The 19,236-nt window shown below is 51.1% G+C and overlaps 1 protein-coding gene across 13 annotated transcripts in view; it reads left to right on the top strand.

The window, feature by feature from the left end:
- Positions 1 to 19,236, top strand: part of OSBP2 (oxysterol binding protein 2) — a 99,410-nt gene that overhangs the window by 41,118 nt on the left and 39,056 nt on the right. Inside the window, exon 1 of one of the 13 annotated variants that reach the window (XM_085592942.1) lies at positions 1,892 to 5,396. The exons of 11 other annotated variants lie outside the window; for them this stretch is intronic. In XM_085592942.1, coding sequence (XP_085449068.1) covers positions 5,318 to 5,396 — 79 coding nt within the window. In that variant the 5' untranslated portion in view covers positions 1,892 to 5,317. Of the gene's footprint in view, positions 1 to 1,891; positions 5,397 to 19,236 lie in introns of those variants that run through there. One more of the 13 variants, XM_021537304.4, reaches the window with a different exon arrangement.

Genomic DNA, 19,236 nt, shown 5'->3' with positions numbered 1-19,236 from the left:
TAAACAAGAAAAGGAATAAAAAACCCCTCAAATTCCCTCCAGGTTCTGCCTCTGCTCTTCAGCCCCTGGATGAACCAAGTTCCTCCAGCAGTCTGGAAGCAGAACTGCTGGAGTGTGATGGGAAACTCACGTGTGAGCTTACACTGCCTGCTTACACTAAAACAAGGGTTATTTTGGTTATTCCACTGATTGCCTTTTCGAGGGTGAATTGTGTAACTGAAGAACCCAAGATTTCTGTAGCACACAAACCCACCATGGGATTTGGTGTCACCAAGGTGGGGCGGATGGGGGAGTTTCTTGCACTCCAGCAGCATTTTTGAGAGGAATAAAATAAACAGAGTTCAAGAGCAAAGTGTTAAAAAAACCCAGTTGTTGGGCAAAGCTGTTGAAGAGCCTTTGGGGAGCTGTTCCTCTGGAGACAACCTTTGTAGTTGACCTCAGAGGATGCTGGATTCTGGGCATCCCTGAGTTGAGATTTACAGCCTGGAGATGGGGCTTGAACTGCTCAGGACTGCAGTGGTGTTTCCTGGTGATATCCAGGGGCTGGAGCTCTTCTCAGTCAGGAAGGAAAATCTCCCAGTATAACTGGTAGGTTTTTTCCTTTACTTTTTACTGTGTAAGTAATTTTTTCTTTGATTCACACAGAGCAAAAGAGAAGACCCAGTGTTACCTCCTTGCCCAGAGAAGGTTTAAAGTGCTGAATGTGTTTCCTTTTGGAAGTCCTAAAAGTTTTCTGACAGTGTAGGCACAGGGAGATTGGTTTTTCCTGGGAGGGAGGAGAGGTCCAGGAAGGGTTGGAGAAGAGGCCCTGGCAAAGGTTGCCCTGGCACTGGGAGTTTGTGGATTTCCCTGGATCCCTGGAAGTGTCCAAGGCCAGGCTGGATGGGGTTTGCAGCAGCCTGGGGTAGTGCAAGGAGCCTTTCCCCCATGGCAGGGGGTGGGAATGGATGAGCTTTAAGGTCCTTCGCACCCAAACCACGAGTCTGTGATATTTCAGACACGTTCACTTCACTCCTGTGTGTGTGAATTTATGTGGGGTGGTTTTGGGTATCATACTTTCAACAGACAGCAGGGATCTGGGGAGCTGAGGGACACCCACCTCTCTAGGAAGCACTGAAAATAATCAAATTTTATTAAAAGCAGCAGAGGATGAAGATGTGTTGAGTGTTTTCCAATACAATGAAGGTTTTTTGCAGAGGGAAGTGGCCACTTCTCCTTTGTGTCTGCAGGGGGCAGTTGGAGCAGGGAGATAATTTGAGGGTTGGGAATAACTGCTTAAAAAATACAATCCCGAAGCAGGAACAGCTGGAATCAGCACAGCTGTTTTATTTTGGAATATTTGGGCAATTCTGGAAAGAGTATTTCAAGGCAATAGTGGAAAGAGTATTTCAAGGCAATATTAGATTATATACAGTAAATTACTATATTTAATATCTCATAATTAATGTATTAGAAGGTATATCAGTACAGGCACAAGTCCCCAGAATTTTTTTGGTGGTTTTATCACCATAAGATTAGAAGCAAGGACATGAAATTGGGCAAGGAATGCCTGTGTCACCCTTGACATGCAGCTCTGCCCTGATGTGCTCCAGAAGAGACCCCCAAAAGGGGCTGGTTTTGGGCTTTTCCACTGGAAACTTGCAACAAGTGAAATTTCTCAAGTTTCTGTTTTTTTTTTTTTTTTCCTGAGCCTGTTTTCCATGTGCTGAGGCAGGAGGGTGAGGTGAGGAGAGGGAGGACGAGGAGGAGGAGGAAGAGGAGGATGAGGAGGAGGAGGAGGAGGAGGAGGAGGAGGAGGAGGCGCTCCCAGCCCTGAGCACGGGGAAGGAGAGCTGCAGGGAGGGGACGGAAGGGAGGAAATGAGGATATGGAGCCTTCGGAGAGCGTCCCGGGGGAAGGCTGGCCCGGGCTCAGAGCCTGGCCCTGGCCCTGCCTGCCCTCCGGAGCGCTGGATGAGGAAGAGGTGCTGTGGCAAACGCAGTATGTAATTCCCTAAATGTGGCCTGGGGCAGGAGGGGGCTGAGCTTTCTGGCTGCAGCCTGTGGGGCTGGGCTCCTCTGGGGTGTGCAGCGGGTTTGGGAGAGCCCCCGGAGTTGGTGAGACACTTGAATTGATGGTGAATGGATAAAGTGATGGATTCCCATGATTTATTAAAAAAATATGGATATTGATCTAGTACTGATATCCAGCTGTGAGGGACAAAAAACTCTCTAACAGTTTAAAGTTAGAAAGTGTGTGTTTATTGTGTGTGGGATGATTCCAGGTGATTACAGAGTCTTTTTATCCATACAAGTATTGAATACCCAAAATACAAATACATTTCATAATTTTGGTACATCCCATTCCTCACTTCATATGCTAATTACTCCAAAAGCTATTAAGCATGTCTAGTCTGTCCTTTGAAATGGGTCGTTGTTCCCTTTCATGGGGAGGGGTCCCAAAATGAGGAAGTAAATGAAGTCTTCCTCATTCTGACCTTTCTACCCTTTCAATGCAAATATGACAAATGAACTCTTGGTAGAACTCCCATTCCCTGTCTTCAGTTGGTTTCAGAACAGAGGAGGCCACAATTGTCTTATGTTCCTGAAAGCTATTTGTCAGTTTGTGTATTCTTCATTATAAACCCAGCTAATTAAACATTGTGCTGACAAGCAATCAATTATTAGTTAACTACTAACTCCTAACTTCATCAAGGCTTACTCATTTATTTTAATTAACTCTAGTTAGGCTTATTTCTAACTGAAATCTTAGCTCCTCTAAAATCTCTAAATTAATTAAAATTTATGTTTCACCCATATGTTGGGGGGTCTCTGTGTGGAGCAGCTGTTCATCCCACCCTGCCACATGCTCAGGCTGGATGGGGCTTTGAGCAACCCCACGGGGCTGGAACAAGATGGGATTTAAGGTCCCTTCCCAGCCAACCCATTCCATGACTCTGCCTGGTGCAGGGAACCTCTGAACCAGGGAGAAGTTATTGTACGGCTCCAAATAAAGCATTTCCAATCGATTTTAACAGAGGAGCTGGAGTTTGAGGTGGTTTGGTCCCACTAATCCTGGCAGGGCTTTGGAACAATCACCTGATGTTTTTATCACTTGGATTGGGAGGTGGATGTGGCTGAGCTGTAAAGATACTAGAAAATTAGGGATTATGGAGGCTTTCAAGATTAACTGGATCATGATAAAGGAGATATCAGGCTGAGGAGTGCAGTTGGGAGTGTTGCTAGGAATGCTCGGGAATGGGAAAACAGAATACTTGAAGTTCTCCAGTTTGTTTTGGAATTTCATCAAACTTGGAAAAGAAGTTAGACTAAACCCAAACTGCAGCCATCCTCTGACCTACACACCTTGTCTTCTTCCAGGCAAAATATTTGGAAGGTAGAAGTTGCATTTTTAAATGGCTTTGTAAATTTGATACAGTTTCTGAAAGGGGAATGGTCTGGTGTTGCTGGGATGGTGTGAGAGGGTGTTGTGGGATGCTGTGTGTGCCTTGAGGAGATGGATGTCTCCTCCTGGATCCCCTCATTCACTGTATTTATCCCAGCCTTTCCCTGGCCCCTCATCAGCCCTGGGTGCTCCACACCCTCACTCCTGGTCCCACCTGAGTCAGCTCCTGAGTTTCAGTTGCTCAGCAAGAAGTAACATCACAATTCCAGCATTTCCCTTGGAAAGAAAGGAGAAAGCTCATCCTGACACAGGGCAGGGAGCCTTTCTCAGGCACTTTCTGCTGTTCCTAGGACCCTGGTAACTCCTGATTTGCAGCAGAACGAGCTAAATCCAGGGATAAACCTGCAGTCTGTTGATTAACAGGGAACTTGAGGACTGATCTCCAAATGTTCAGATGAGTGACTGGGGATGTGACTGAAATATTGGCAGGAGGAGGCTGGGGGCAGCTGGCAGGAAAGATGCAGAGCTGTGTCAGTTTGGGAATGTGATCCTTATGGAGAGGATCTTAGTGGTTTGTTTTTTTTTTTTCCATGATCCTGCCTTGATTTCCTGCAGCAGGAGGATTGGAATCAGGTTATGATACAGTGTGTATGTCTGTATATGTATGGCCTTGTATAGGTATTAACCCTGATCTCAGTGTCAAAACCCAGATCCTGCCTCCAGCTGGTCCTTGGATCTGATATCAGAGCTGGAAATTCTTGTTTTGAGCAAAATCCCATCAATACCTTTCTCTCCTCTCCAATTAAAAATCCAATCTCTTGGGGTGGTCATTTTCCTCTTAAGAACTGCTGATTCTTACCCAAACCATCAATAAATATGCCAATAATTTAATGCAATCTTTGTGTGTATGTGCACTGACAGAATTAGTTTCCCTGGCTTGAATGCACAGAGTAAAGATTGTGTGATCTGGCTGAATTTCTCCTTTTTCCACCTGGAATTCTTGTATAGTCCCTGCCTCTCTATTTAAATGCATCCTCGGAAAGTCATTCCAACTTGAAAGCTGGAATACAAACGTTTCCTTCTTGCTGTAAAATCCTTTTAATCCAGCTGGAGTGAGAAAAAAAATGATCAAATGCAAACTGTTAATCCCTGTAGGTCCTGGAGATTCCCAATTCCCACTCCATGCTCTGGGTCCCACTGCACACACGCAGCAGCTCCCGGCTGCAGCTGCTGGGCTCTGGATTGAGATTTATGCTGCATTTTTACTCCAGAACTACTCATTCCCTTGAGACTGGGAAAATTAAAGCTAGGAAAATCCAGTGGTTTTGGAATGGAAGGGTGAGAAAATGGATCTCAGGGAGAACAGGGCTGGAGGAGCCTCCAGGGGTTTGTTACGGATCTGTTGGGATGTGAAACGTGGCTGAGTGACTAAAATGGATAATGGACTTTCTGATAAAAAAAATAAAGGAATTCTGATCTTTATTTTAAGCCAGTGTCCTAAAAATAACCTCCAGCAGCGTTTAAAGGGACAAGCTTCCAAATCTCCCCCTCCCTCCCCAAAAATCCAGCATCCCTCTGGCTTTGGGGCTGGGTATCCAATGCACCGCTCCGGAGCCGGTCCCAGCCGAGCCTCCCCGGGCCGGGGCTGCTCCTGGCGTTCTCTGTCCCGTTTTTTTTTGGCAGGATGAGGCTGTTTTCCGGCAGGGATGGAGTTAAGGGCTGCTCCGTGGTGCATGCTGGTACGAGGCTGGTTTGCTGATGGAGCCGTAGTGCCCTGCTAGCGGCATGTGCTGGGGATGGCTGATGGGAAGTGTGGCACTGGAATAAGGACATTTCCCCGGGCCGTTGTCTCTTCATCCCTGTGGGTTGTCCTCCATCCTAAAGCTCGCAGCCATGTAGGAGGCAGCCTCGGCAGGGCGAGCCCGCGGTGGGGATGAAGGGTAGGGGCTGCTGGGAGACAGGATCGCTCCGCTCCTTCTGCAACGCCGGCTGCCTGAATAAATTCCACAAGGGTCAGTGGCCTTCCCGGCGCTCCGGATGCATCCCTGGGGCTTCCCTGCTCTGCTGGGGAGCGATGGAGGGGCTGCTCTGCTGGGGTGGGGTGGAGGAGGAGGTGTTTGACCACAAGATGAGCAATATTAGGGATGCACTTGTGGAATCTGCCCTGCAGGCATCATGTGCTACAGCCCTGCTGGGTTTGGTTGGAGACGGACAAATTGTGGGGCTCCTGCTTTATCAGGTGTTTAAAACATCCAGAATCCAGATTGACTTAGTTTTAATACAAAAACCCCTTTAAATTTGCTGATAATTTGTTCCATTCAGGCACCTTTAATTGCACAGGCTATTGGGCTGTTTGTCATGGGTAAATCGGTCTCTGTGTTGGTGTCAGGATGTATTGTTTTAGTTCTAAGCCAAATTCCTTTGAGTCGAGATTGAATGAGAGTTTTGCTGTGTGCTGCTCCCTGCCCACGCCATGCTGAGAGGCAGAGATGTTCTCCAGGAACACTGAGCTGTGATTCAAGGTGTGCACTAAAATGTCCTGTCTGTTACTGCCTCTGTGTTATTCCAGGTATATCCAGCACTAAAATGTCCTGTCTGGTACTGCCCTCTGTGTTATTCCAGGTATATCCAGCACTAAAATGTCCTGTCTGGTACTGCCCTCTGTGTTATTCCAGGCATTTCCTAGTTGAGCTCAGTGCTGGGTGTGCAGGAGCACTGTCCTTTATGGCATAAAGGATGCTCTGCCCAAATCTGCATTGCTTTGGGAGAGAAATCCCCATTTTAGTGTTTTATCCTGAGTGGGATGAAGCAGGAAAAGGCTGGGGATGGGTCCTGCCTTTCAGTTCCACTTTTGTGTTGCTTCATGGCAGCACTTACAGTTCATGGAAGTGTTCCAGGCCAGGCTGGACAGGGCTTGGAGCAGCCTGGGACAGTGGAAGGTGTCCCTGCCCATGGCAGGGGGTGGGACTGGATGGACTTTAGGTCATTCCCAACCCAACCCATTCCATGATTCCTCAGTGGAGGGGCTGAGCAAAATCTGGTGTCTCACAGTGAAGGCTGATGGTGAGAAATGAGGATTTGCAGGATGTTCTTTGTTTCCTTGCAGACCAGAGACAGCTCCCCTGATCCTGGGCACTGGCATCTTGTCACATCCCATGTTTTATTTCTATCCCTGTTGTGTTCCAAGGGTCTGCCTGCAGGGACCTGGAGCACCTGGTGATTCACAGCTGGGCCTTGTGATGGTCAAATCCAAATGTTGCTTCTTTGATGTAGTTTGGGATAATGGCAGGACACAGGGAATGGCTCCCAGTGCCAGAGGGCAGGGATGGATGGGATATTGGGAAGGAATTGTTCCCTGGGAGGATGGGCAGGCCCTGGCACAGGGTGCCCAGAGCAGCTGTGGCTGCCCCTGGATCCCTGGAAATGTCCAAGGTCAGGCTGGATGGGGCTGGGAGCAGCCTGGGAAGGTGTCCCTGCCATGGCAGGGGTGGCACTGGATGGGCTTTAAGGTCCCTTCCCACCCAACCCATGCCATGAGCCTGTGGTCCTGTATCACTCTGCTCCCTCCTGTGGTCCTGTCCTACTCTCAAGCATCACTTCACACTAAATTATTTTATCTAAATGAAATTTCCTTCCCCCAGAAAAGGATGAGGAAAGGAGGAATGCAAATAGGTCAAATCAAAATTCAAGCAATTGAGGATTTACAGCTGGCTTCAGATGACCAAAAAAAAAAATCTTTTTTATCAAATCCAGATTGTCCTCTTCCCTTTGCTTTCCTTCTCAAGCTGTTTTTCCAGTTGGGTGACGTAAGGACATGCGTGTTCCAGGAGTTCTGCACAGAGCTTTACGTAACAAGGCTTCAGTGAAGAATAAAATGCCCCAAACCAGAATTATTCTCATCAAAAGCTGAAACCAGCCTTGTGTGAGAATTCAGGGGAACGTGAGTGGTGAGCGCTGGAGAAATGGGGAGTGGGCTTGGGAAGGGCAGGGAAGAATCTGGGGAGAGGTTTCTGAGGGTATCTGAGGTGAGACTGGGGTATTTCCATGGCTGGCCTGGTCTTTTTCTGCCCCGAAAGCATCTTCTCCCATTTTATGGTGGTATTTTGGGCAAGCTTTGCAGTGACATGTAAAAAAATTTCCCTGTCTGGTGGGGGGACATCTGTTTCACACATGTGGAGCAAATTTGACAAACCCAGAGGCTTTGGCCCTGGGACATGACAGGCAAATATTTGTCATGTTTTAACAACAAAGTTAATCCCAAAGCTGAGAAAATGTTGGCTTTTAAAACCAATTTACTGTAAAAACTGTGATGTGCAAAGTGTGTTGCTCTGGTAAGCACATTCCCTATTGGAAATGCAATATTTTGGATGAGAAAATACATCCCAAGGAGGCTTTGCTTTTCATTTGGAAATCCTCATGCTGTGATTTTTTTTTTTTCCCTACCAAAATTTTGTCCTTAAATCCACTTATCTCCTCAAAAGGAACTGTCTGAAGTATATTTAAAATGCTGATGACTTTTAATGAGCAGCCCAGGGAAAAGCTGGGCCTGGCTCTGCTCAGCAGGAGATTCCTTGGGAACAGAGGAGCTCAGCCTGGAGGCTTTGGGTGGCTTTAGGAGTTCCTTTTGTGCTTGTAAGGAAAAACCAATTATTGAATCTTTGGGTTGAATGATTCCACACTCCAGAATGATTGGGTTGAAAGGGTCCTTAAAGTGCCACCCCCTGCCATGGCAGGGACACCTTCACTATCCCAGGCTGCTCCAAGCCCTGTCCAGCCTGGCCTTGGGCACTGCCAGGAATCCAGGGGATGGCACAATTTGTGCCAGTGCTCTTGTGATTATACAGTCAAAGGAAGGTGCAGATGGATTTAAGGAGATGATTTGTTCTGTGTTTGTGTGTTAAGGGGCTGATCTGGTTCAGTCAGAGCTGATGGGATCTTGGGTTTTGGGTTTGTGGCCAAATTAAGGAGGAAGAACTGAGGTGCTGAAGTCTTTAGAGATAGAGGAATGCAGGCACTTCACTTGCTGTGCACAGAAAGGTCTGTGGGTGGCTAACAGATAAAGATAATTAGCTTATCATTAGTTAATTTTGAGGATCTCAAAGCTCTTGCCAGTAGAAGCAGCTGTTGCTGCTTGCAGAGGGCATTTCTCCCTCCCCAGCTCCATGCTGTGTGTTTGGTGCTGGGTTTCTTACCATGCCCAAGTGCAGTCTGTTAATATTAATATTTGGTGGTGACATGGATGATTATCCTCCAAGGAAATCAGATCCTGGGCTGCACCTGGCCCACAGTTTCAGCACAGAGGGGACCATAAAACAGATGGAAAAAATGCATTTCTCTCCGTATAGAGTGTATTTATTTCATGGCCCAGCTAGGAACCATTTAAATGAGTGTTTAAAGTCTGCTCAGGAGTGAGTTGGATTAAATTTCCAGGAGGACCAAGCACATGTGGCTGCTGGAGCATTGATGATGGACAGGCTGTATCCTGCTCCCAAAGCAGATATATTGGTTCAGCCTTTATCCAGATTTATTTAGAAATTTCTTGAGGTGGGGAGCTCTTTCCTGAGAGTTTGGCATGAGGAGGTGCTGAATCCATGGGCTGCATCCTGGTTGTTCTGCTCCTGGGTTAAGAGTCTGGAGTTTGGGCTGGGGCTGTATCTGGCTGGAGCTGCTGGGGAACTGGAGGTGTTTCATTGCAGCTTTAGCAGTTGTGGCTGCTGATTTATTTGTGACAAGCACTTAAAATCTGTAATCATGGCTGGTGGATTCACCTGGTTTAAAATAAAGCTCAGATTCACCACGGCTGAGCCATGGGTCACTCAGGGTGCATTGACATGGGGCCTGCCTGGTGTCCTTTGCTGTGGATGGTTTTTCCAGGTGAAATAAGGATGTAGGAATGCCCATGGAGAGGTTTGGAGATGTTTCATGTTGTGGAACCCTTGCATTTCAAGAACAGGGAGCTCAGTGTGAGCTGGGATATCCAGGTGAGAAGTGGAAGGAAACCCCCCCCATGACTGCCCTTGACCCCAGGGCAGGGGGAGGTAGATGTGGAAGTATCTCTGGGCCAGGGGGGATTCAGGCTGGAGATCAGGAAAGGTTCTTCCCCCAGAGGTGCTGGCACTGCCCAGGGAATGGGCACGGCCCCGAGGCTGCCAGAGCTCCAGGAGCCTTTGGACAGCACTGCCAGGGATGGACAGGGTGGAGTTGTTGGGGGTCTGGGCAGGGACAGGAGTGGGAGTGAATGATCCTGTGGGTCAGCTCAGGGTATTCCATCATTCTATTCCATGATTCTCACTGGGATGAGCTCGGGGCGCAGCGAGTGTCCCTGGCCATCAGGGAATGTCAGAGTGCCTGGAGCTGGCCAAGCCCATCCTTCCCAGCAGGGAGCCCTCAACACTCAACAAAGCAGCAGATCATGTGCTGAGGGCAGGGAATGTTCATCTTCTTTCCAAAGGTGCCCTCTCTGCCCTGTTCCCTTTCATTTTTAGCAGTTGTGGAGGTGGATTCCTGCCCACAAGCACATGTGGCTTGGCTGGGAGAGGATGCAGCCCAAGGATGTGCAGGTGCCATGGAAATGGTTCAGGGACATGGTCTAGGGCTGGGCCTGGAGGTGCTGGAGATTAATGGTTGGACTCAATGACCTTAAAGGGCTTTTCCAACCTGAAAAATCCTGGGATTCCGTGACATGGATGCACTGCCCAGGAGCTCCTGGTGCGGGCACAAGGCAGGAGCTGCTCTGCACCTCTGAGCTGATCAGCAGCAATCACTAATAACAGGAGTTTATTAGCTGTATCTTAATTACAAAGCACAGTAATTAGGGAGGAAGTGGCCATCCTGACAGCCTGATGGTGTTAATTAGAGACCAGAAATGCTCTTATAGAATTGGAAGGGAGATGAACTCCCAGCTCCGTCAAGCAGCTCTGCAAATAGAGGCCCTGGCTGCAGCAGGAGTGGATTTCTTTATTTCTTTTCCCTTTTTTCCCTGATCTCTCTGGACTGACAGCCAGCACAGCACTTCCTGAGGAGACTGTGCAGCATGGAGTGCCCTTCTCGCTGTCTGTGCCGAGCTGCTGAGAGATTCCAGGGATGGATTGGTTGTTCCGAGGAGCTTTTGGCAGTAAATCCTTGACAGGACCTGCTGTGCAGGGAGCAGAGCACGGCCTGGCATCAGCCCTTCCTGCTCTGCGTCCTGCTGCTGGAGCAGCTGTCAGTGCAGCCAGTGCTGCTGTGCTGGTGCTTCCTGCAGGGATCAAACCTGGATTTCCCTGTGCTCCCCCAGCAGGAACTGAGCCTGCCCAGGAGGGGGCTTGGGGTTGTCCTTGCTAAAGGAGGTGGGTGCCAGGCCCATGTGGGATGGTCCATGGCTCACCACGGCAGTGAACTGTGACTTCCTGCTCTAATCTCGGGCAGGTGGCAGTGTCCTGGCCTTGGGGACAGCTCTGTTACCCTGTGACACCCATGAAATCACCTGTCCTTGGGGGATGTGACCTGGGGACAGAGGGGCTGGAAAGCTGCTGGTGGGAAAAGCCCTGGGGGTGCTGGTGGCAGTGTCTGCCATGAGCCCAGCTGTGCCCAGGGGGAAGAGGCCAAGGGCACCTGGGCTGTGCCAGCCCTGGGGTGGCAGCAGGAGCAAGGCAGTGCCCGTCCCCTGAGCTGGCACTGCTGGGGCACCTCCAGAGCTGGGGCAGCGCTGGGAGCCTCCTGCCAGGAGAGACCTGGAGGGGCTGGAGCGTGTCCAGGGCAGGGAACGGAGCTGGGAAGGGGCTGGAGCCCCAGGAGAGGCTGAGGGAGCTGGGAAGGGGCTGGAGCCCCAGGAGAGGCTGAGGGAGCTGGGAAGGGGCTCAGCCTGGAGAAAAGGAGGTTCAGGGGGGACCTTGTGGCTCTCACAGCTCCTGACAGGAGGGGACAGCCGGGGGGTCGGGCTCTGCTCCAGGGAACAGGGACAGGAGGAGCGGGAACGGCCTCAGGCTGGGCCAGGGGAGGCTCAGGGTGGATTTTGGGAACATTTCTTCATGGAGAGGGCAGGCAGGCACTGGAAGGGGCTGCCCAAGGAGGTGTGGAGTCCCCATCCCTGGAGGTGCCCAAGGAATGCCTGGATGTGGCACTCAGTGCTCTGGGCTGGTGCCAAGGTGGGGATTGGGCACAGCTTGGACTTTACGGGCTTGGTGGCTTTCCCTGCCTGTGGGTTCAGAGGGAGCAGGATTGAAATCCAAAGGCAAAAGGGATGGAAGCTGTGTGGGTGCATTTTGGGGCTGCTGCTGCCCCACTGCCATCCTCCCTGAGCCTGAGGCTCTGGGCAGAGCAGGGGGGCTGGGAGGTTCCCAGCTCCTGCAGGTCTCTGCTGTGCCTTTGGCATGTCCTGACCTTGGGGAATGGAGCATGGTGGATACCTGACACCCCTGGATCCTCTTACCCCGGGTAAGTTGAGCCCTGCCAGCTCAGGAGGGGTTCAGTGCCCATCAGGAGCTGTCTCTTCTCCATAGCTGCACTGTGGCTCAGCCTGGGATGAGCTGAGCTTGGGGCCTGCAGGGATGAGCTGAGCTCTGATCCCGAGGCAAGGGACATGACAGCTGCTGGATTTGGGAGGAGGAGGCTCAGGGGCTCTCTCTGAGCTGCTCTGGTGGCCCAGCAGCAGTTTGGGTTGGGCTGTGTGCCAGCACACCCTCACTGCTGTTGTCCTGTTGCTGCTGGGTTTTGCTGTTCCCCTGTGATCCTGCACAGGCATGGGTGTGACAGGGGCAGAGCCAGCCCTGTTCCTTCCCTGCCTCCCTCTCCCTCTGCTCCCCATCCCTGGGAGTGAGGGCCCTGTCATCTCCTTCTTGTTCCCAGGGTTAGTGAGCAAGGAGAGAGCTGGCAGGAGTGCAGGAGTGTCCTTTGCACATCTCCCACTGCTTTCTGTGAGCTGGAGAAGCCTGGGGCAGGATGTGTGTTCCCTGCTGGTGGGAGACTTCCAGAAAAAAAAGAAGCTCCTGGTAAAAAAACATAAAATAAAAAAATCCTGGGCTGGATTCATTGTGGTGAAACCCTGGGAGTGGCCGTGGCTACACCAAGGATGATGTTGTCCTCAGGGATGGGAGCTCCTGGGAGCTCTCCAAGGCTTCCTTCCCTGATGGATGTCAGGGCAGAGGCCAGCCCATCTGTGAGCTCCCCTCCTCGCCCTGCTGACATTGGAGATGGACCTGGGGCTGGAAAATGTTTAAGCATCATAAAAAATTGATGTTTGGCAATGCGGGAGGAGACATCCAAGACCTGCAATGGTGTTGGTAGCAGCGTGCCAGGGTTTGCTGTTGTCTGTGGAAGAACAGGGTGTCACCCCCCAGCAGTGACACTGCTCACTTCTCTGAGTTTCTGCACTGAAAGTACCTCATTTCCCCTAAAATACTGGATTTTTAGTTATTTCTGCCCTTTTCTGGAATTGTTCCTGGCTAAGGAAGCTGCTTGTGCCTGGCCTGGTATCCTGCTCCTGCCTGTCACCCCTTCAGGGACTCGGGGACTTCTTGTCCCCAAGCTCATGGTGCCACCAGACGGTGGCAGCTGCTCCATTTCAGTGTGGGGGAGTGATGCAAATCCATAGTAATCACTGGATACTGAAGGATTCAGTGACTAAATGAACAGAAACTATTAATTAACAAGTTTTGTACATTTTCTGACGTACTTTGGACAAGAACAAGTATCTGAATTATTTATGATGCCACTTGTGTCGGTGGGCTAAATATTCCCTTGGAGATGGTCCTGGAGCTGGAGGCGGGGTGAGTCCTCCCTGCTGGGAAGTCTTGGATCAGGTGTGGGTTGTGAATTCAGAGGGTGCAGGGCAGTCAGAGCAGGGGTGCTTTGGTGAAGGGCAAATGGGAGATGTTCAGCTGGATGTGGAACATTTTGGAGGCTCAGGAAGGGACACAGAGGTCTGTGTCTCTGCCCTGCTGATATGGATCTATCCAGGGATGAGAAACGCTTTCACAGGCAGCTCTGGGAGGGACTGGAGGGGAGGGTAACTGCAGGATTTTGGAGTGATGGGGTCTCCTGCAAGGTCACCACAGCTCCCCGAGTCATGGCATGGGCTGGGTGGGAAGGGACCTTAAAGCTCATCCAGCTCAGCCAGGGACACCTCCCACCATCCCAGGCTGCTCCAAGCCCTGTCCAACCTGGCCTTGGGCACTGCCAGGGATCCAGGGGCAGCCACAGCTGCTCTGGGCACCCTGTGCCAGGGCCTGCCCACCCTCCCAGGGAGCAATTCCTAATTCCAAATGTCCCATCCATCCCTGCCCTCTGGCAGTGGGAAGCCATTCCCTGTGTCCTGTCCCTCCAGGAACCTGATCCCAAATCCCTTCCCAGCTCTCCTGGAGCCCCCCTGGGAGCTGGCAAGGCCTGCTGGGGTCCCTGGCCACTTCCTGGGCTTGCAGAGGAAATGAGGAGCTGCAGGTGATGCTGCAGGCGCTGTGTGCTTGCCTCCTGCCAGTGGGGCCGGTCCCGGCCTCTCCCGAAGGGATTCCTGGCAGGAGAGCATTTTCCAAGAGGCACTCACTGTCCCTGGCCCCAGCTCTGCACCTAAACTGCTCCTGGAGTTCAGCACTTTGTGTGTTGCTGCTGTTCTGAGAATGAAAAAGTTTCTATTTTTATCGAGCCATTATTTTAAATTTTTAAAAATTCTCTTTCCAGGCAATGAGCTGTGCTGCTGAGCCCCCAATTATCTGCTAATGAGCCGTTATTTCCCTGTAATCACTCCTTCCCCTCCGTGTTTTTGCTCGTTGCTATTCACAAGTGCCCTCAGGGGACAGGGGGGACATTTGGCCGTGTCCAGCAGGACTAACTGTGACTCTCCAGTGCTCCCATCAGCTGGGTTCATTTGATCTCCTCCTGTGTTCCCTGCCAGCTCTGCCCCTCAGTCTCTGAGATTCCTGTTCTGGAGCTTTCAGGGCTGGATCTGTACTTTTCTGTAGGGCTTCCCAACTTCTTATCCCGCTGGAAACGGGGAGCAGAGCATTGTAGTCAAAAGGCAGAGCAAAAACCAGCCACCAATTCTCCACCTCCTCCAAAAGCCAGCAAAGTGGCATCTTGCAAAGCTTCTTGGCTCTTCCTGAGAAGAGCTTTGGAAAGACTGTGAAGAAATTCACTGGAAAGACTTGTGGAAGCAGCACTGATGCCTGCCTGTGTTTCAGCTCACATATGTTCATACATATATATATGTGTGTGTGTGTGTGTTTGTGTGTGTGTATATATATATATATGTAGGTATTTATAGAGTATAAATGCATATATATATATGTAGGTATTTATATAGTATAAATGCATATATATATATATATATATATACACACATATATATATATATGCATTTATAGAAAATGGTTTTTAGGTTGGAAATGTCCCCTGAGAGCATCAAGTCCAACTGTTCCCCTAGGACTGCCAAGGCCACCACTGACCCCTGTCCCCAAGTGCCACATCCACACAGCTGTTAAATCCCTGCAGGGATGGGACTCCAGCACTGCTCTGGGCAGCTGTGCCACCCTGACCACCCTGTCCATGCAGAAATGTTCCCAAAATTCACCCTGAGCCTCCCCTGGCCCAGCCTGAGGCCGTTCCCTCTCCTCCTGTCCCTGTTCCCGGGAGCAGAGCCCGACCCCCCGGCTGTCCCCTCCTGTCAGGAGCTGTGCAGAGCCACAAGGTCCCACCTGAGCCTCCTTTTCTCCAGGCTGAGCCCCTTCCCAGCTCCCTCAGCCTCTCCTGGGGCTCCAGCCCCTTCCCAGCTCCGTTCCCTGCCCTGGACATGCTCCAGCCCCTCCAGGTTCTCCTGCACTGAGGGACACAGGGACGATGCTCTCTGCCCTCAGGACTCTGTAGCTGCTCCATTTTCCAGCTTTGCTTCCCACGTATCTCGAGTTGTTCCTTGTGGATTGTAAAAATGTCTCCAGTTGACTTCTCCCACTTCTGCCCAACCCTGTTCTTCCAGTGACTGTCCCTTTGGGATGTGTTTCCCTGCCCCAGTGCCATCAGAGGTGTCCTTTCCTGGGACACTTTGGGAGTGCAGAATCCCAAACCATCCATGGGCTGGTGAGGACTTAACAGAAATCATCTCATGTCTCAAATTTGCCTTCTCTGTTTCTATAACCCTGAATTCATCTGCTCTTTTAGCTCACTTTCCAAAATGCCATTGGAATTTGTATGGTTTTAGAATTAGCCATGACCAGTGGCTCCAGGGCTGCCTGTTGGGTTGGAGCTCTCCAGTGAGGCCACGTGGAGTCTTGGATTGATCACATCCTGCATTTCATCTCCATTTCTTCAGTGTGTCCATCCTATTTGTAGTTTAAACCCTGCCTTTTGCTGTGTTTTAAACTCAATCTGTGTGACTCTGAAGCCTGAATTTCAGCTTGTTGGAGTTGTTTGGTTGTTGGGAAAACCCCATTTGTGCCAGGAAGTGAATGACTGCAGTCCAGACAAAGTGCAGCCCGTGCTGCTCAGGATTATTGACCAGGAACATCATCATTTTGTAATTGCAGCAATAGAATCTTCAGTAGCCAGGCTGGGAATGCTGCAGTGATGGGAATGGAGATACTTTGTGCTTTCACTCTGCCCATTTTTTATTCTGCTTATTCTCATAGAGTTGTGGAATGGTTGGGGGCCAGATGGGCTTAAAGCCCATCTCCTTCCACCCCTGCCCTGGGCAGGGACACCTTCCACCATCCCAGGCTGCTCCCAGCCCCACCCAGCCTGACCTTGGGCACTGCCAGGGATCCAGGGGCAGCCACAGCTGCTCTGGGCACCCTGTGCCAGGGCCTGCCCACTCTCACAGGGAACAATTCCCAATTCCCAATATCCCATCCATCCAGCCCTGCCCTCTGGCACTGGGAGCCATTCCCTGTGTCCTGTCCCTCCATCCCTTGTCCCCAGTCCCTCTCCAGCTCTCCTGGAGCTCCTTTAGGCCCTGGAAGGGCTCTGAGCTTTCTCTGGAGCTTCTCCTCTCCAGGTGAGCACCCCTAGGAGCAGTGGCCTTGGAGCTCTGGGTTTGCTCTGTGGAACCCAATCACCAGGTGGGCTCTCCCCACCTGCTCCCACTGAATGTGACTTCAGGATGTATCACAGCTTGTCAGGAGCAGCCAGTTTTTCCTATTTTTAGGTTCCCTTTTGCCTCCACAGCTTTCCCTTTGCATTAGTGGGGAGAAGCCACAGCCCTGCCAGGTTGGTGGTAATTGCTGAGCGCTCACCCGGATTTGGAATGATGTATGAATGCTTATTTTTCCTACTATTTTGATGATTAATTCTCAGTGTAATTCTTTCTAACCACCAAAATTCTGCCTGTTCCTGCATCTGCAGCTGCTATAAACCTCATCCATCTCCCTGGCAGCCGGGCCAGGCTATTAAATATAGATCCCTGCTCCATTTAATATTCATAGCGATTAAAAGTGATGAAAGCAGCTGTGTCTGCCAGAGCCAGGCTGGAAATTGCTCTGCTTCAGGAATGACGGGTGAGCAGCGTATCCCAGAGATCCAGATAATTCCACAGGAAGGGCTGGTGATTCTGAATCATACCCTTGCTTGGTGTTGGGATAAACGTGGAATCTGCAAAGGAGGTGGGGTTGATTTCTGTGGATTTACTGTGAGGAGGAAGAGCTTGGAGTTTTGGCTGGGATGGCTGCAGGATTTGCTGCTGGCTGATCCTTATGGGCGTCTTCCACTCTGTCTGTGGGAGGAGAAAGGCTTTTCCCAGTCAGTTGGGATACTTTTCATACTTTTAGATCCAAAACTCCCAGACAAGTGTGGGAAAAGGCAGGAGAAAGTGCACAAGAGGTGGAACTGGGAATGGAGGCATAGTCCATGCTGTGCTGGTGGTGGGACCATCGGGGCACGTGGGGGCAGCTTGTTCCAGGGATTGGGAACAGCCAGGGTTGGGACTCCCATGCTTCCAAGCTCAGCTCCCCTGGCAGATGTGCAGGTCCTGCTGTCCATAGGGAAATCAGCTGCTGAGGTGCCCTATTGTCACTGCTGTGGTCTCTGGTGGCTTTGGGGCAACCCAGGAATGCTGTTTGAATTAAAGTCATCAGTGTTCCTTCCATCCCGTCAGAGTTTTCCCTGTGGACAGTACTCAGGGATCTCTGCTCTGGCTTGACTTCACTCCTGCAGTATTGATCTTGTACTTCCAGCCCCTCCCATCAGCTCATTCCAGCTGCCTCCAGGAGAAAGCTGGGTTTAATTTCCAGCACAGGGCCAGTCCTGCCTTGGGGAGGCTCCAGAGACTCTGATGGAGTGGAAGGGAAGTAGCTCAGGCTTGCAGGAGGGCTGGGGAGAGATTCACAGTGATGTAGGAAGGACAAGGACTGTTGCTGAAAATGAGGATGCTTGGGAAGGGAAAGTTTTCCACTCCCAGGGAGAAGGAAGGTGAGGGATGTAGGGTGAGAAGAGCTGTGCTGGACTTGGAGAGGAGGATAAGCAGGGATGAACTGCCTGCCCCAGCCATGGTGTGGGGCTGAGGAGCTGTGGTGTTTTGGGCTGGAAACATCCCAGCCAGACTCCGGATGCAGTTTGGGAACTTTGGAATAAAAGGTCTCATGCTGAACCTTTCAATCCCTTCTACTGCTGGTTTATCCCTGAAAAGGAGAAACTCTCAGAGCTCTGCTCATCCACGGGCAGCACTGGCACAGCCCAGGCATGAGCAGCAGCTCCCTGGGATTGCTCCCTGATGGTTTTGGGGTGGGAGCTCTGCGTGGCAGTGCCTCCTGTGGGATCCCTGTCCCTGGCATCCCCATGGACTGCACTGCAAAGTCCCAGTGTGTCCCCAGAGCAATGGGGATGCTCCGGTGTTGTGCCTCCAGCCAGCATCTTTCCCACCAGCTCTGGAGGAATTGCAGGCAATGGCAAACATTTATCTGAGGGAAGATTTCAGGGTGGAAAAAGGGGTGGAAAGGGAGCTCTGCCTTGGCTCTGCTGGGATGCTGCTCCAGGCACTGAGGTTTGTGTTCTCAGGGTTGAGAAACAAGCCTGAGGAGGCTTATGGCCGATGGTTGCCGATCCATTTTCTATAGATTAAATTGCATCACAGCTCCAAAAATAATCCCCCCAGCTTACGGTGAGGCTGCCTGTTCCTATAGCAACACTGCGTGCCCGTGCCCTACAAACCAAACCCAGCCCGAGCTGCTCCCGAGTCCAAACAGAGCATCAGGGGCTGGGCTCGGGGAGCACTTGGGTTTGGGGCTGGAGGTGTAAAATGCCAGCCTGGAGTGCTCCTGGAGAGGGGATTTATGAGAAGCTGCTGTGGTTTGTGTCTCTGGGAGTTGAGCCTGGGCTTGCAGATGTTCCTCAAGTGCATCGTGAGGAGAGCAGGAAGCAGCAGCTGCATTTGTGGAGCCTTCCCAGAGCGAGGGGGGAAGGAGGAGGATAAGGAGGAGATAGGAGGAGGAGGAGGGTGTTATGTGGGTTACTGCAGTGCCTGGGGCCAGCCCTGCTGTGCCACACTTGTGTCGTGCACAGGGAAGAGGGATGGGGCTGGGGCTGGGTGGTGATGGCTGCTCACTCTGCTCAGCCCAAATGCACTCGGGCCCGGGCTCCCGGAGGTGTTGGCACCGAGCCCTGCACAAGGCCAGGGCAGAGCTGGGCTGCAGGACAGAGAGAGATGAATTCAAATCCTGAATAGTTCCTCTGTGCCACTGGCAAGCACAGGGAAATCTCCAGAGCACACTGGGAGTGCTGGAATCCTTAGGAGGATGCTGTGGAGGCTGGGCTGCCTCATCCACAGCACAGGAGCCAGAGGAACCTGGCAATTTGTTGTCAAATTTTTCCTGCCAGCCTTTCATGTTTGTTTTCTTGAGGAGCTTTTGTTCCCTGGGGAAGAGCAACAGGAATTCCTGCTGAATGTCTGCCTTTCAT

Source organism: Lonchura striata, chromosome 15, assembly GCF_050655825.1.
Source record: "Lonchura striata isolate lonStrDom1 chromosome 15, ASM5065582v1, whole genome shotgun sequence".
NCBI lineage: Eukaryota > Metazoa > Chordata > Aves > Passeriformes > Estrildidae > Lonchura > Lonchura striata.
Note: the sequence above shows the minus strand (reverse complement) of the source record. Positions and strands in the feature narration are given on the sequence as shown.